This window comes from Lotus japonicus, chromosome 4, assembly GCF_012489685.1.
Source record: "Lotus japonicus ecotype B-129 chromosome 4, LjGifu_v1.2".
Taxonomy (NCBI): Eukaryota; Viridiplantae; Streptophyta; class Magnoliopsida; order Fabales; family Fabaceae; genus Lotus; species Lotus japonicus.
Window position 1 is genome coordinate 56,548,971 of NC_080044.1, and position 18,312 is coordinate 56,567,282.

Below are 18,312 nucleotides of genomic sequence, written 5' to 3' on the forward strand. Positions count from 1 at the left end.
TACATTATCTGCAGCCATCCGTTCAATGGGTATGATTGTTCTGAATGTTGCTTCAAGTGGTATTTCTTCTTTGTTGTTGCCGGGTGGTAGAACAGCACATTCCAGATTTTGCATTCCATTGCAAACCGATGAAACAACTACTTGCAACATCAAACAAGGTAGTTTAAGGGCAAATTTACTGATCTGTGCCAAATTGATCATTTAGGATAAAGCTCCTATGTTAAATAAGAATTATTTTGAGGCACTTGATAGGACTTTGCGCGATATCATGAGACAGGAAGATGAAAGCAACATGGACAAACCATTTGGCGGTAAGGTTGTAGTTCTTGGTGGTGACTTCAGACAAATTCTTCCAGTCATTCCAAAAGGTGGAAGGCAAGACATTGTATCTGCTACAGTAAATTCTTCTGATCTTTGGAAATACTGTAAAGTTTTAAAGCTCACTAAAAACATGAGATTACGCACAACAGGTTCACCAAAGCTTGCAACAGAAATTAAAGAATTTGCTGACTGAATTCTCAAAATCGGAGATGGTGATTTCGAATCAAATGAGCGTGGTGAATCATAAATTGAAATTCCTGAAGATCTTTTGATACAGGATAGTGAAAATCCACTTCTTGACCTGGTTGATTTGCATATCCCAATTTGGTGCAGAACATGAAGACTGAAAAGTTTTTTGGAAGAACGATGCATATTGTGTCCTACATTGGAATGTGTTGAGAAAGTTAATTATTTTATGCTTGATTTACTACCAGGTAATACAACAGAGTACTTAAGCTCAGATAGCACTTGCAAATCTGACGAGGACACTGAACTACAATCAGAGTGGTTTACTACATGTAACGCCCCGATTTTCACGAGGGTCACTTTAGTAACCTTTCCCAAAACGTGGGTCAATTTTACCGAAATAAAAAAAAAATTGACAACTGAAGGAGTAAATGGACTGAATAATTCCATTTTATTAATAAAATCTTGATTACAAATAATTCCTTCAATTTGAAAGACATAAGGGTAACCTAATGCTCGACCACTCCTGAGCCAATACAAAAAGGTCTCTAGGTTAGGTTCGAACGCTACAAGAAAACTCGGCTCACCCCCCAAATACTAACCCAAAACCATAATACCACTAAGACAATACATAGTTCTACGTCTGACATCCGCCTGTCCCTTGAACACTTCCTCAATCATATAGTACTTTCTCAGCGCCGTTTATCATTCTCTGGCGTTAAGCGCCCATGCAACACACAGTCAAATAAGCAAGGGTCAACTCCCAAACAACACATATAACATGTAACATGATTGACATAACATCACAGTAATAAGGTCATAAATTCTAATACATCATTTGCAATCTCAGATTCATGTTATATAGGTAAACAACTAGCATATAGAGTAATAAACCCAAAAGCACAAACAAGTGCACCTAGAGTCCAGTTAGACTACATGCTCATGCATATGCTAATTTTAATGCCAGTAACGACTTATGGGAAGGCGAGACAAAATGCGACTCCACAATTGGCGTTAGTCTACACTAACGCACTATCGCTTTCATTTTGCCACTTCTTCGGATATGTCGTTATGCCCTGACAGAATTTCATATCATGGTTCAACCTAACCGGTTCCGAACCACAACAAAACATGCATAATGCCATGCGGTTAGTCAGCACAACATCGAAACTATCTCCTCACAGTCCGATCTTAAAAAAATAACTCCTTATTGAATATCTGATTGCCCACTAGCAAAGGCATCTCTTGCCAACACTCGCATCTCAGACTTATCATAAATTATAATTATCAATTTGCCAAAGCATAATACATGATTTCAAGTTCAACACATCATATAGCAATACTTGCATCATCAAGTTTTAACCAACAAACATCATATAAACAAGAATCATATAGCACAATCACATGCAGACAAGTCTAGACCGAGTGCCCTTACCTTAGAAAATTAATTGCTTCCGAAAATGCTAAGCTTCAAGATCATAGCTTCCGCTCCAAAACTCAAGAATCTCATCACACTCAAAATAAACACTCAAGATCTTTTACTAAAAATTAACTCATCACAACTAGCTAGTTGCTAGTTGCATGTTAATGTGTTTCAATGTTTTGTGTTTCTTGACTTTCCCCTCATCTGACTTTCCTCCCCTTTTATAGTGTAACTCCTTCATCCAAAATTGTTGCACGTCATGCCCCTAGTCTATAGGTTTTCCTTTTCCAGCAAAGTTTCTCCCTGGCCTACACGTCCATTTATTTGATCCTCATCATACTTCCTGGAGTATTTTGGACAAACACCTCATGCTGTAGCTTCATAGATTGGCCAGCGTAAATTCTCTTTTATCTACACGTAATTTTTATTAATCCTCGTCATGCTTTTTCTTTCACACCTCAAGCTTCACCAATTTTTTTTTTAATTTTCCCTTGTTCCGTTTCAGGTACTTTTACCTCTTAAATTCAATGTACATACATATATATATATATATAAACAAATAGGTTAAGTATAGATAGTGTAGGATTCAACTCATAGAGTTAAGAGAAAAATATTAGGATGATGAATCATTATCCTAAAATTTATTAGGGACTCTATTATATAATTTAAGATCACTTTGAGCAAAATTAAATGATCAAGTGTAATAGTATTAACATAGTGATCTCACTTACATATATTTATATAACATGCCTAACTTTCTTTCACTTTCTTCAGATGAATAATAAGTAAGTCACCTACGTGACTTTTATTTTTCCTTTCAAACTGAAATTTTCTTTTTAAATTGTTTTCTTCTTTCTCTTTTTTTTTAATGAAGAGAATAATAATAATTTTAATAATACAATCGTTTATATAACACACAAGGTACAGAGAACACATCAACTTAAGCTTAATAGCGCTTATCGCTCTTAAGCCAATAAGTAATTTATTTAATTAAACGCTTAATCTATTTGGGTCTTACACTACATAATTCTTAAATGATATTACATGCTCAGGAATACCAAATCACAAAATTATATTGAAGGAAGGTGCTCCGATAATGCTATTGAGAAATATAGATCAAGCAGCCAGTTTATGCATTGGAACGCGGCTAATAGTGGCTGATCTTGGAACAAAAGTTATAAAGGCCACTGTAATAACAGGAACCAACATTGGAGAAGACATTTTCATTCCAAGAATGGACATGGTTCCATCTGTCTCCGGTTACCCGTTTAAGTTTGAAAGACGTCAATTTCCGATCAGTCTATCCTAAATAATTCTGAATTTTATGAAATTTGTATGACGGTAAAATTTATGAGGCATCACAAATTTATTGGTTTTCTTTATACGTTTTGCTTCTTTACTAATTGTCCAAAAATAATGTTGAACAATCGTATTGAAACATATTACACTACGAATTTAATAATAAATAAATAAATTAAAGAAGTGATTAAAAATCATAAATTCTCACATTACAAATTAATAAACGCATTTTCATGTCTTTTTCCTACATTTACTTTTATTCCTTAAATAATCACGCGCATTTATGTGTTTTAGTCACACATTTAATGATTTTTTTCTGCATTAACTTTTAGTCAATAAATAATCAAGCGCATTTATGATATTTAGCATTTAAAAAATTTAAATAAAGGTATTTTTCAACCTTTAATGCGTAAAAAACCATATTTATTAAAAAAATACCAAATTTATTGCATTAATAACGTGATAAAGTACATTAAATTCAAAATAACAAAATAGTCTAACAGCCTTAATTATATTCAATTATTTTTAACAAATATTCCTTAAAAATATATTTCATTAAAACCGTTGACTGCTATTTAGGAAATCGAATTAAAATACTTTTAAATTAGAATTAAAAAAAACAAAATTAATAACATTGATTTAATTTTAAAATTCATCCATCGAAATTAAGTACATTAATTACATCGATTTATTTTTAAAAAATCAAGCAACAACTTAGTAATAATTCCTTAATTACAATTACTTGATTATATACACTAATTATACAAAATTATGTGTATTAATTAAGTAAATAAAACCTACATACATAAATTAAAAATTCATAATCAAGTAAAAAATTGAATAACACATTAAATTTCTAAAAAAAACTCAACTTATACTAATAAAAATTCGAGCTTCAACAAAAAATAATAATAAATCAAAACAAAATCAATTAGGAATCACAGAAGAGCAATAAGCCTATATATATATACTTTAGTATACATCTCCTTTTATACACAAGTTCAGGCCAAAATCAACATACGTTAGTTTTCATCTCCAAAACTTCCTTGCATCATGAATCCAAACTATAGCCTACTTGACCAACTGACTCCTTTAGCACATGATTGGACTATTGTCGTTCGAGTAATAAGGGTGTGGTTTGCTGAAGAAGAGGAGGAAGAATATGAGGAAGGACACGATGGTTCGTTCTGTAATTTGTTGTTGATGGATCGAAAGGTATGTAAACCAGAAACAATTTCGCTATTATTAAATATGTAATTGTATTTTAATTTAATTCACGGACATAAATTCATATGAAACTCCTTCATTTCTAGGGTCAAACAATCCATGCAGAGTGTAGGCGTAACCTTCATGAACGTTTTGCCAACAGAATCACAGAAGGTTTGGTATACCGTTTTGAATATTTCTGGGTATGACATAATTTCCGAGGTCTTAGTGCATCTAGGCATATCTACAAGATACATTTGCAAAGTAGAACAAGGATGGTTCCATATAATAAAGATGTGTTTCCTGTGCGTGATCTGATATTTGACAACGTGCATGAAATTCTAAATCCTGACTTTGACAAGCGGTTTTTAGTTGGTATGTAAATATTTACCTTCATTTAAATAACTTCAAATACATCAACACTTCCATGTATTCACATTACCATTAAAACAGATGTTATGGGCGAAGTAACGCACGTCGAAAATTACAACGGATTTGAGCGGAATGGAGCCCATACGCAGAACAGAGACATTGAACTTGAATCTCAAGGGTAAATTTGCTTTTATCAATAAAAAATTAGTATTATTAATTTCTATAATTTCCTACAGAAGAAAGTTAACAACTTTTATTTAATTTTTTTCCAGCAAAAAAAATTAAATGTTTTTTATACGGCCAATTTGTCGACGAATTGGATGCACTTCTAAATTCAAAAGACAACAAACATGTTGTGATTATCATATTGTTGAGAGTTGTAACAATTCATCAAGGTACATTTAATTATTTTGAGCAACAAACAAACATAAACTTCTATATAATAAATCAACATGTTCAAACTTAAACTTACAATCGATCGCTAATTATTTTTCCAGGGGAATATAAACTAACTGTTGGGTTAAACTGCACTAAAGTAATGTTCAATCCTGACATTCCACAAGCAGTGTCCTACAGAGAAAGGTATGTATGTACTGTGGATTTCATATTACTTTGAACAAAATTAGATGACAAATAACAACATAATTTTTGTTTCTTCGAAGATTATTTGAGTGCGACGGAGTTCATACTCAAGTAATGAACGTTATGATTGAAAGATTAAACGTTACTGAAAAAGATGAGTTCCTGACACTTTTCTCAAGCACAAGTATTAAAAATTTGGTTACTTGCATATCAGTATGTTCTCATCACTTTTAATTTAATTTATTAGACTTTTTTTTATTAAAAAAACATACATTGATTTTCATTCAACGTTTTAATTAAATAAAAAAATTACTTATTATATTATTAACTTAGTATTAATGAATACATTATTAAATTAGTAAATAAACATATAATGTTAGGATTACACTAAACAAAAATGCGTTTTAAATAAAAAATTCATGGGGTTAGAGATTTTTAAACACTAACTACAAACTTAAATACAAATTAAACTAATTTAATAATCACCTATTATGGGAAATTAACAACACATGAATAATGAGATAAAATATCAATTAATTAGACCATAAACTCTTATACTCTTTCATTGAATTTAATTGCTTTAAATTCATAACGTTATAATAGGAAAAAAAGATTTTGATACACGTTTTATATTCATAATGGTTATTTATATCTACATCATGATTTCTGATTTCTGATATTTCCGATTCAAATGTAAAATCTCTGACTGAGCTATTGATCATCACTATTGTAAAATATGTTTGGTTTAGACATTGGTCATCACTATTATAAAATAGGTTTCTTTTGCAGACAATCACTAAAAGTGGTAAACGAAACACACCTCTAGCTATAGTTGAAGACTCCAACACACCTATTAAACGTCGTTCAGACGATGGTTACATAACAGAAGTTGTTGGAAGTAAAGATGCAGAAATGTTGAAAAAAATCAAGGTTTCAAAGATTTAGTTGCATTTCCTTAAGATTGTTTGCAAATAAATAGCGTTTGTTCTCAACTTTCACTTTTATGTCTTTACCCACGTTGACAATTTGTTTTTTTTTTTTGTAAATTGACCTCGGTGGTCACTTTCAAACATTTTGACTTTTTTTTCGTATATTGACCATGTTACTAAGATATTAATTGATTAACTAAAATTAAAAAAAATAAATCCAAAATTAAATTCCCCGTGCAAGGCACGGATTAAAAACTAGTTGAGATAAATTAGATAGTTGATGCTAATGCTATTAAATTTGTTTGCTTTGAATAGATAGCGAGAATGAAGGGCGGAAAGAGGTCTTAATCTACTAGTGAGGTGGTAGAGGTATAGAGGATGCTAACACTTCACTAAATAAATTATCAATTTCCACTAATTAAATATGCATTTTAAATATTTTCACTTCCTGGCTAAAACCAGTGAAAACCGAACGAAAACTCACAGCACACAACGAGGGCTTCGAACTTCGCTCGTGGTTCGTGGTGAGGGTTTGTTTACAGTTGCAGCACCCTAAGGAAGAAGCTAGGTAACGCTCTGTGGTTCTCACTGTGAGAACTGAGATTCGTAGCAATCAGCATCGTTAATGAAGAGTGAAGAAGAAGAAGAAAACGATGAGTACATGGAACTACGTCGTCACAGCTCACAAACCCACCAACGTTACCCATTCTTGCGTCGGCAATTTCACCGGCCCTCAAGACCTCAATCTCATCGTCGCGTAAATTCGATACTCCACTCTCTCATTCATTCTTAGGGTTTCTCCTCACTCACTCTTCAATTTTATTCATTCATTCCTCTTTGTTTTTCTTCCAGGAAATGCACCCGTATCGAGATTCATTTGCTCTCTCCTCAGGGCTTGCAGGTACATCCCATTTCTTTCTTGTTTTCTACTCTCTTTGCATGTTCCTTCTTGGTTGAATTTGTAATAGAGTAAGATGAATGTGAAATTTCTCTTTGCAGCCCATGTTAGATGTGCCCATTTATGGAAGAATTGCCACCCTTGAACTCTTCCGCCCTCATGTAAGAAAGAACAAACCATCTACTTTTCTTGAATTTTATCTATTTTTTTTGTAATTTTATTCTGACATAATAGTCCCCTCTTTGCTGGTTTGGTCTCAAACAGGGTGAAGCACAGGATTATCTGTTTGTTGCGACTAAGCGATACAAGTTCTGTGTTCTTCAATGGGATCCTGAGACTTCTGAACTTGTTACAAGGTATGAATGAGAAGAAATATTAATTGTAATTAATATATATTTTTTTTAAAAAATTCATCAATTATTGATGCTGGGGTGTCAGCTGCTTGTTAGTGCTAATCCGTTTAGTTAGTTTAGGAAGCAGAAGTTTGTATGCTGTGTGTGAAAGACAGTTTCGTATCTTTGGCGCAAGCATCTTTATTCATCAAAACTGAATTGCGCATTTGTATAAGCCTAAAATTGTCAATAGTCATTGAAGCAAGGCTTCATATGTCACCATTGGCTAAAGAAATGAAAACATAATAGTGTTCGCGATGTGTGTTTTTTGCGTGCTTGTTAGTTTATCAGCTGCTTAAACACTATGTATGGCCAGAAAATCCTGGTTGATGAGTTTTGTATCCTCTCTTAGGAGTTAGAGCCTATGAAGAAGGCAATTAGCATCCTTTTGAAAATAACCATGATCCCTTAGAATTTTAGGGTCCTTTTGAAACTAGCAATGATCCCTTAGAATTTTAGCTTCCTTTCTTACTTGCTTTCATCTCCCTTCCATAGACTGAGCCTCACGTACTAGGCAGCAATTTTACTTTCCTTAGGGTGGGATTAATGGTTGTTGGTTCTTTGTTTTAATCAGTGGTTTAACCGCGAAAGCTGGGAATTTCAGTGAAGAATGAAGGTTAAAAGTTTTTCTTGAGATTGTTTTTGTTGAATGTATAGCGGGACGAAGATGTAGGGTTAAATTAGGCATTGTAACTCAATTCCAATGGGATCCCCAGCTCATAATTTCACTTTGGTGTACTTTTTACAATTAGAATCTTGTGTGTGTGTGTGTAAATTATAAATTGAAATGTTTAGTAAGAGGCTAAGAGCAATGTTGTTTATCTCGTTTGTTTGTTGGATTTTCTGGATTGTTGTCATCCAGGGCTATGGGGGATGTGTCTGATCGTATAGGACGACCCACAGATAATGGACAGGTATATAAATTGTTTCACTTCTAATTATTCATGGGCGGTGATTGTGTTCTCATAGTTCTTATAATTTTTAACAACACCAATGTTTTTTCTAGTTTAAATTCAGATGATTATTGTTCAGTTCATTTGAGCAGTTATACATTTCTCTTTCTGCAGATTGGCATTATCGATCCTGATTGTAGGTTGATTGGACTCCATTTGTATGATGGCTTGTTTAAAGTATGTAACTTCCTCTCGTTCATTATCCTGCAAAGATGTTAGATTAGAATGACGATACATTCAGGTTTTCAGTTTCATTTTAACTACTTTGGTGATTCACTGTTCATTGGCCTTCCAGGTTATTCCCTTCGATAATAAAGGACAACTCAAGGAAGCGTTTAATATTAGGTAATCCTATTATCTTTTAATTGTCTCCACACAGAATTTATTTACAATTTGTCCTTCATTACTTGGCGTGCATAATTGTAGCAACTGAGAGTTTTTCCTTGATTAATTATTACCAGTATACCACAGTCCTAACTGTTTATGTATGACCATGTTGGATATTATAACATGAGATAACTTTCATGCGTCATGCATTTGGGTCAATAATGAACTTAGATGTAGTTTTCTCGGAGAGAAAAAAGGAAGTATGCATATACTTTGATTAGCTGGTTTAATCTATGTTTAGTTGAATAGACGGTTTGCAAGCTAAACTTTGTACCAGTTAGATGATTAAGATACCTATACTCCCTTGGGCTCCTTGTCTCTGTCCTAAAGAAATCAATTATCATGGTAGAAAAAGACCTTCTTATCAATGATGATGCTCCATTTAGCAAATGTACATTGGACCTTCATTACTAGGCGTGCATAATTGTAGCAACTGAGGGTATTGCCTTGATTAATTATTACCAGTATACCACAGTCCTAACTGTGTATGTATGACTATGACCTAGAACCTTTCATGTTGGATATTGTCATGTCTCTACATGAGATAATTTTCATGAGTCATGCATTTGGGTCAATAATGAACTTGGATGTAGTTTTCTCGGAGAGAAAAAAAAAGGACGTATTTATATGCTTTGATTAGCTGGTTTAATCTATGTTTAGTTGAATAGATGGTTTGCAAGCCAAACTTTGTACCAGTTAAATGGTGAAGATACCTATACTCCCTTGGGCTTCATATCTCTGTCCTAAAGAAAATCATTTATCATGGTAGAAAAAGACCTTTTTATCAACAATGATGCTCCATTTATCAAATGTACATTGGAACTTGTTTAACAAATCTTTAAACTGCAATGGTTTTTGTGGAAAAAATCATGGATGTAAAACGATGTAGATACTGTTCAGTTTCTTTATGTCTTTTACATCATGTCCCCTTTTACTTTGGGTAATGGCTGTGCTGGGAAAACAACCGTAGCTTTATGCTCCCCTGTTCTGATTGTGGCTTGTGAGTTGCTTTGTGTACAACTTTCAGTTGCCATAGTATTTAAGAGAACATTTATATATATATATATATATATATATATATATATATATATATATAGGTGTAAGTTATTTGTTAGTTCTTAAAATGTCAGAGTTGACAGCAATGAGTTTGCTGACAAATTTGACAAATATAAATTATAAGTTTAATAATTTATGTTTCGGTTTCTGATTTAGTTTAGTTATTAAAATTATGATGTACATTTTTTTCAGGCTTGAGGAGCTCCAAGTTTTGGATATTAAATTTCTCTTTGGTTGTTCAAAGCCAACTTTTGTGGTTCTTTACCAGGTCTGTAATTCTATTCCACCTTTTGTTTTGGGGGTATTATTAGTTCATCGAATAGACTCTGTCCGTGCTGTTAACTTGTTTGCTGTTTTCCTTTGCTACACTCATTTATTTTTGGGTTTGGAAGAGGTAGTCAGGGAGTGGAAGTGGAGAAATCTACAACGCCTGTTTCTGTTTGATTTTATGCATTTATCTTATATGGATAGAAGAGCATGGGCTCTTGACTCCTCGAGGAGAATTCTTGTTTCCATTTCCTTTCCACACTGGGAGAAAAATCCTTTTTAAGAATTCCATTTGGAAATCAAGCTAAATTTATTTAGAAATCTAAACACCTCTTCATAAGGAGATGAAAATTGTGGCAGCATTCAGTTTAAGCGGTCCTTTGGTGTTTGAAGTCAGAGCAGAATGCTTTTCTCTTTGACCTGAAATTTGTCGTCGGAACGAATTATGTTTGTTTCACAAACCAATAGTGACCTGCCTTCATTTGGTCTAAAGATTTTGTTTGAATAGCAAACACTTACAAAAAAATGTTCGCACAGAAGGCATGTGATCAATATAATAATAGCATGTGCTTTGTGGGTTTTTTTTTTCAAAATAATTCCTTCATTTTCTAATATAGCATATTATTGATAAACAGAAGATGAAAAAAAAAAATTACGGGAAGGTTCTGCACGCAATTTGTTATAGAAATGACTGAAGAGTTAGCATTACATTGATTTGTATTAGAATTGTTGACATGTTTAAGATAATATTTGTAGTGTTGAGGTTTTGAGACCCACACGTCTTAGCTGTATTATTGTAGTTTGAGTTCATGATTGGGCACATTCATATTCTTGCATAACATTATCTATTCAAATGTCAAGTAACCACTTATCCCAAAAGCTTAAGATTTTGGGTAAGGGTCACTTTAATGGTTTTATATTATATTCTAACACGCCCCCTCACGCAAGAGCCCTTGGGGCTTGAAGTGTGAAATGCACGGGGCCACCTACCATGTGCTTAATTAAATTCCACTTTTAATTAGAAAGTGAGGGGAGCAAGGATCGAACTCTAGACCTCTCGGTCATAGAGGCTCTGATACCAAGTTGAAATATTTGGTAATATTATTGATATGAAAAACTGTACAAGGATTCCTCTTCTTATAGAGGGAATTACATAATGTGATTGATCAAAGTCAAAGAAGGAAATCCTTGACTAAAGAGAGAATTAAGGAGAATGAATGAAAATAAGAAACTACCTAAAATAAACTAAGTACAAAAGGAAACAACATAATTATATACAGACAAAAAAAAAACTGCTAATTAAGAGCATTAAATGCTCTATTTCACAGTCTGTTGACACAATGTTTCTATGATTTAATTATCTATGTAAATGTCTGCTGCATTTTCTGTATTTCCCTTAGGTAATATATTTGGTTGCAAACATAACTGCTTTTAACACAACCATTTTGATGGCTTTGGAATGACAGGACAACAGAGATGCTCGTCATGTGAAGACGTATGAGGTTGCTCTGAAGGATAAAGATTTTGTTGAGGGTCCATGGTCCCAGAACAACCTTGATAATGGGGCTGATTTATTGATACCAGTTCCCCCTCCTCTTTGTGGTGTGCTTATTATTGGTGAAGAAACCATAGTATTCTGTAGTGCCAATGCTTTCAAAGCTATTCCAATCAGACCTGTATGTAAAAGAACTGTTTCTGCTACTTCCATTTAAACCATCTGCGGTGAAATTTTAAATTTGATGAACTGTAACTGTATTACAAAGTTTCTGGGCGTATCTAAATCAGTGTTGTTAAATAGCGGCGATAGCGGCCGCTACCCGCTATAGCGTAGCGGGAATTTGCTTCACCGCAATCGTTATGCCGCTACATAGCGGCCACCGCGATAATCGCGATCGCGGCCGCGAACGCCATAGCGGCGTTATGCCAGAAACGGAAATAACGGATTTCATGGAATTCAAACGTTTTTCTGGCTAGTTTTTAGGGTTTTAAAAACAGCATATAATGGGCCACCTCCTATTAATGCTAATTCCCATTAATTACCCTAATTCCCATTTTCAAAAAAAAAACCCTAATTCCCTAATAACTATTCTCTATATTAACGCTTCAACTCTCCTCTCCTCTCTTTCAAATTCTCTCTGGTTCTCACTTCTCAGAGACTACACTCTACAGCACGGTTGCAACTTGCAAGCAAACCTTCTTAGAGTTTCTGCTTTCTGCTGAGTAGATCATACTCTTTTCCGCATCCTCTCATTCCTCTGTTTTTTGTTGAAAACCTATACTCTGTTCTTCAATGTTTCTTCTTCCTTTACCTGTTTCACAGTTTTCTTCTCTGTTTTTCAATGTTTCTTCTTCCTTTAACAGTCATCTTCTCTTCTCTTTTTCTTTTATTTTTGTTCAAAACTCATGATCTGTTTTCCATTGTTTCTTCTTCCTTTACTAAACTTATAATATATTGTTTCACAGTTTTCTTCTCTGTTCAAAACTCATGCTCTGTTTTCCATTGTTTCTTCTTCCTTTTCTCTTAACTTATCTCTTACGTATTCTTATCTCTTTAAATTGTGCTCTTTTGAGACTTGCATTAACATTATGTTGTTTTAAGTACTTTTGTTATCTGTTTTGAGCTCTTGGACAGCCTTGAATTATGTTGTTTTGAGACTGAGTTAAAATTATGTTGTTTTTAACTGTTTTTTGTATAATATTGTACTTATTTTAACCGCTATGCGGTAACCGCTATTTGCCCGCGACGCGATCCGCTAAACGAAATAGCGGATTTTTGCCTCGCCGCGATTTTCCGCGATCGCGATTTGACAACACTGATCTAAATTATACCTTTTGATCTGCTTTTCAGTCAATTACAAAAGCATATGGAAGAGTTGATCCTGATGGTTCTAGATATTTACTTGGTGACCATACGGGGTTGCTTAGTCTGCTTGTAATAACCCATGAGAAAGAAAAGTAAGTGATCACCCAATGTCTTGTTTTACTGTTGGCTTAACAGATTTATTAATCTTCCCTGTGCATAAATTTGTTGATTAAGGAAATAATCTGTATTTTTCCTTAAAAAACCAACGATTCAGTATTTTAACTGCTGAATATTATGGTTTGTCATGTACATTTATTTTTTAGGGTTACAGGACTGAAAATTGAGGCCCTTGGGGAGACTTCCATTGCATCTACAATATCATACCTAGATAATGCATTTGTCTACATTGGTTCAAGTTATGGAGATTCTCAGGTGGGATAATAAATTTAAACATTGTTGTATAAATTTTTATCAATTCCATATCGGTGATAGTTAATTTTATCCAAAGTTCTGACTCCCCCAAGTCCAACTATTTTTTTTAACTTAGTATGGAGAACTCTGAATTATGTATTATTTGTATGTGATGTGGAATGTGCATGCTATGTCGGAAGTTGGGTAATTGCCCATGTATTGTATTGAGAATTCGAACTCTTGAAAGTTATAGTTTGAACTATAAAGTTAGTTCCGAGAACAGTGTTTGTTTATATAGTAAATGGCAAGGTTATCAAACTCAAGTTTAGATATACTCAAGTTGTAAATTTGAGAGACTTTTGAAATGTTACTTAAAAAATATTTTATCACCCACACATAATTTGATAAGATTAAACCTCCTTTGATCCAAGTTTATCGCCGGAAAAAGAAGAATTTCAGGTCTGGAACCACCATGGGGGGTGGCGCAGCCACTACTGTGGCCATGGAGACTGTTGAGCAGCCAAAACAGCAAGGAGAGAGGGGAAATACGAATTTGGCAGATGGATAGGGGCAGTTACCAGTCTGTAGTTATTAGGAGTTAGCAGTTATTATGTGTGTATGCCAGTTTGAATTCAAAATAGAAACTGCACTATGCAGTTGTATAAATAATAGATGTAGCCTATTAGATGGTTGTCCAGGAAATTATAAGTGTGTGGTAGTATGGAGAGAACAGGCTCTCGAACTCCTGCTGTATTGTACTATTCCCAGTAGAGATTCTTCATCTCTGCAGTATCAATAATAATTATCCATTATTCTATTCCCCTATCTTATCATAATTTAACAGCATATATATCGCAAATATTTAGCATTTCAACTTCATGACAAACAAATTCACAATAATAAAGTGAAAAGAAGTCAACAAGACAATATAAGGATGAGCCGCCTCCTGTTCTTAGCTGCTTCACCAAAATCTGTATAATGTAGCTTTTGCAGTACTTGATGTTTTTCTTCACTGTTTACCCTGGTCATATTGCTTTTAAGACTTTGACATGTATTATGGCTTATCCTTAGGTGCTTACTTTTTCTTCCATATTCAGACATGATAAGGTATTAACAATTTCTGATGGATGAAATACAGCTTATAAAACTAAATCTACAGCCTGATGCAAAAGGCTCTTATGTGGATGTTTTGGAAAGGTATGTCAATTTGGGGCCAATTGTTGATTTCTCTGTGGTAGACCTTGAAAGGCAAGGCCAAGGTCAGGTTGTAACCTGCTCTGGAGCTTACAAGGATGGTTCTCTTCGTGTTGTCCGTCATGAAATAGGGATCAATGAACAGGTCAGTTCCCTTCCTATCGGCCCAGTGTGGGACCTCTGCACCTGAGACATTTTGAAAAAGATAAATTAAACTTTATCAAACAACGCATGCTTTGTAAAATATTATTTCATTGATGTAGGCATCTGTAGAACTTCAAGGTATCAAAATGTGGTCACTAAGATCCTCAACAGATGACCCTTTTGACACTTTCCTGGTTGTAAGTTTCATAAGAGATACGAGAATCTTAGCAATGAATATTGAGGATGAGCTGGATGAAGTTGAGCTTGAGGGATTCTGTTCTCTAGTACAGACATTATTTTGCCATGATGCAGTTCACAATCAACTTGTACAAGTAGGTTCTGACCTTATTTTCCTGCTTTCGTGTTTTTCTTCTTTTCTTGTTGATTTCGACACCTGCATCTCTCTATCTAACTCTAAGAAAAATGGATGCTGAGAAAGCTATTCATTCCGCAGAATTGTTGTCATATGAATTTACAATCAAAATTAATTAGGCTTTCTATTTATTATGTTTTTCTACATGATTGCTTTCCATGGATTTTTATGTTATTTCTCAAGTAATTGAATATTAAATTTAAAAAATGCACTGTTAGGATCCAATTGCAAGGTAATATTGGAACTATGCGATTCAAGTGTGGGGTTTCTAAGGCCTTGGGCTCTCCACAACAGGTAGCTTTTGTGGTATGGTTCTCCCAAGGCTCTTAACAATTGGTATCTGACCCTTCCACCATGTCTGTCAACTAAAAACGAGCGGCAGCATTGCGTTGTTTGCCTGGGGACTAATCAATGGGCTAGTGCACAGCCAGTCTACGTGGGCATTAGGGTTGAAGAGCGTGGTGGGATGTCAGGATCCAATTGCAAGGAGTGAGGCTTGAGTCCCTGATAAGAACCTTGGGAGAACCACACCACAAAAGCTAGCTGTTGTAGTTGGAGAGCCCAAGGCCTTATAAACCCCACATTAGAATCCCATACTTCCAATGTGGGACTCAAGTCCCATACCTTGCAATGGGGTCCTAACAGTCCCATATTGGAAATATAAGATTCTAGTGAGGGTTTATAAGGCCTTGAGATATACAACCACAATGGCTAGCCTTTGTGGTATGGTTCTCTCAAGGTTTTTAACATGTATTACCCTTTCGTATTACAAATACCCGCTCATTGTTTTAAACTTTTACATAAAGATTAATGGCATGATTAATCTGGAGATCCTTACATATGCGTTTTCAATCTTAACAAACTCATTTTTTTTTAAAAGTTAGATTTCCCCATATTTTTACTTACTCAAGACAGAAGACAGGACTGCTTTCTTTGTATTACTATGGTGTTTGTACATAGAGTTTTAACAGGGGTTGCTTCAAAGTGTATCCATCAGTGGTTCAAGTTTATTTAGTATGCATTAGCTTTAAATATCATTCTCCATTTTGTAATTGCGGTACTTTGAAATGAAATCAGCTTTAGTAAAAGAAGATATATCTTGTGCACATGAAGCAGGCTTCATTAAGTGGGATGTGGCTCAGTTGTTGCTGCAGTCTTTGATTTTTTTGTTGTTCGAAAAATATACTGAAGGAAATTTGATCAAGTCTAAGGAGAATACACTGATATTAATGGGCCGTAATCTGAGTAAACCAAAAATAACCGGAATCCATTGTAATTAAAATAAACAGATTTGAAATTATGTGTTATGTGTCTTGGAGCTTCTTCTGAAAGCTCAAGTCTTGCATGCTCGTTTGTAGTTTGTCTGTGTAATCTTTGTAAGTTGCTTCCATAAATTAACATTCATCATTTGTACTCTTCTATGTTTTTGGTTTTGCTTATTTATTTTGTTGAAATGGTAGCTTCCAATCATTAGCTAATAAACCAACTTAACACAGGTCACCTCAAGCTCTGTGAGACTGGTCAGTTCCACAACTAGGGAGCTACGGAATGAATGGCATGCACCAGAAGGCTTTTCAATAAATGTAGCTACTGCAAATGCTACCCAGGTTTGATTCTTTTTTTTTTAAATGTTAATTTGAGACAATAGGTGATATTTGCTTGATGGTTTTGTAAATGCAATGGGTTCCCTCATCAATGTGGCACTTCTGAGCTGAGGCAGAATCACAGAATCTGTCTCGTTCCCCCTTCCACTCTTTCCCATGGGAACATTGATGTAACTTAGCTGTCAGGATGTTGAAGGTTGGTGCTTGGCTGTCACCCATGAGCAGCTTCGTATCATCAATTTTAATTTGAACCGAGCACCGGTTTTGCTAGTAGATGCTAGTTCTATTTCGATAAAAGATACTGTGTTTAGAAATCTATTGGATCGTTCAAGTAGAATATAACACTAACTGGTGCTATCTCGGGTTTTAAGTTAAAAGGAGAAAGTCAGCAAAGCAACATTAAAAGAATATTTAATAGTCATTAAAATTTTGTTGTTTGGTATGAATGATGATTTGGAATTCCTACGTCATTGGTTGTTTCGAATTTCCTTGAGCAATGACTTTATGGCTTTTGTAAGCATGAAGGGGAGCATTCCCTGGAGGTTTCCAAAGAGCGATATGGCTCTACTTTTCAAATGCCTTCTTCCAGTATTATTATTTACTGGGCATTTCCTTGAATTCTCTAATGATGCCTCTCACAATTAGTTTTTGTATAGTATCGAATGAAGCCATATAAAAGTTACCATTTGAGTGATTTTGCTTCAATCTATTTCATTACTTGTACATTATGCACATTTCAGATGTTGGATTTTACTCCGCACACATTAAGTTTGTATCGAGTTGGTAATTATTGTTACACCTGGATACAGGTTTTGTTGGCCACAGGAGGTGGGCATTTAGTTTACCTCGAAATTGGAGATGGCATACTACAGGAAGTAAAGCACGCCCAACTGGAGTATGAGGTCTCATGCCTAGACAAAAATCCAATTGGTGAAAACCCCAATCAGAGTCATCTAGCAGCAGTTGGAATGTGGACTGAGATAAGTGTTCGAATTTTTTCTCTTCCTGACCTGAATCTCATCACAAAGGAGCATTTAGGAGGAGAGATAATACCTCGATCTGTTCTTCGTTGTGCGTTTGAAGGGGTGCGCTTTCCTTGACCTATCTTGTTGTGTACTGTTTTTTTTGCTTCTGCGTAGGGGTGACTAATTTAATTTCTTTTATTTCTGAAATGCCGGAATAACATTTGGGGTGGTCATCTCCCAAGTTCTACTTTCAGAATGGGTATTTCGGATTTTACACATTTAAATGGTTTTCGGGGAATAAACAAGATCAGCAACATTAATGTCTATTTTACTATTCTGCTCGAGTTACATATTTTTCTAATAATGCTCCAAGGATTTTTGAATTGACACATCTGCTAAGCTTCCAACTCATCTTTCTTAACTTCAATGGTAGTTTCCTAGTCTGAAGCTTTCTATTAAAGTGTATTGCTCTTCATTTTATTCTCCAGATATCTTACTTGCTATGTGCCCTTTGGTGATGGTCATCTCTTAAACTTTATGTTGAACA

At 34.5% G+C, this 18,312-nt stretch overlaps 1 protein-coding gene and 1 pseudogene across 1 annotated transcript; both read left to right on the forward strand.

Annotated features, from left to right (window-relative positions):
• The first annotated feature begins 268 nt into the window (after positions 1-268).
• On the forward strand, positions 269-3,239 carry LOC130713022 (uncharacterized). Its single transcript, XM_057562830.1, has 2 exons — positions 269-470; positions 2,983-3,239. The coding sequence occupies exons 1-2, from the start codon at positions 269-271 to the stop codon at positions 3,237-3,239; spliced, it is 459 nt and encodes a 152-aa protein (XP_057418813.1).
• A 3,527-nt stretch (positions 3,240-6,766) lies between these two features.
• LOC130713023 (DNA damage-binding protein 1-like) overlaps positions 6,767-18,312 on the forward strand; it is a 13,290-nt pseudogene continuing 1,744 nt past the window's right edge.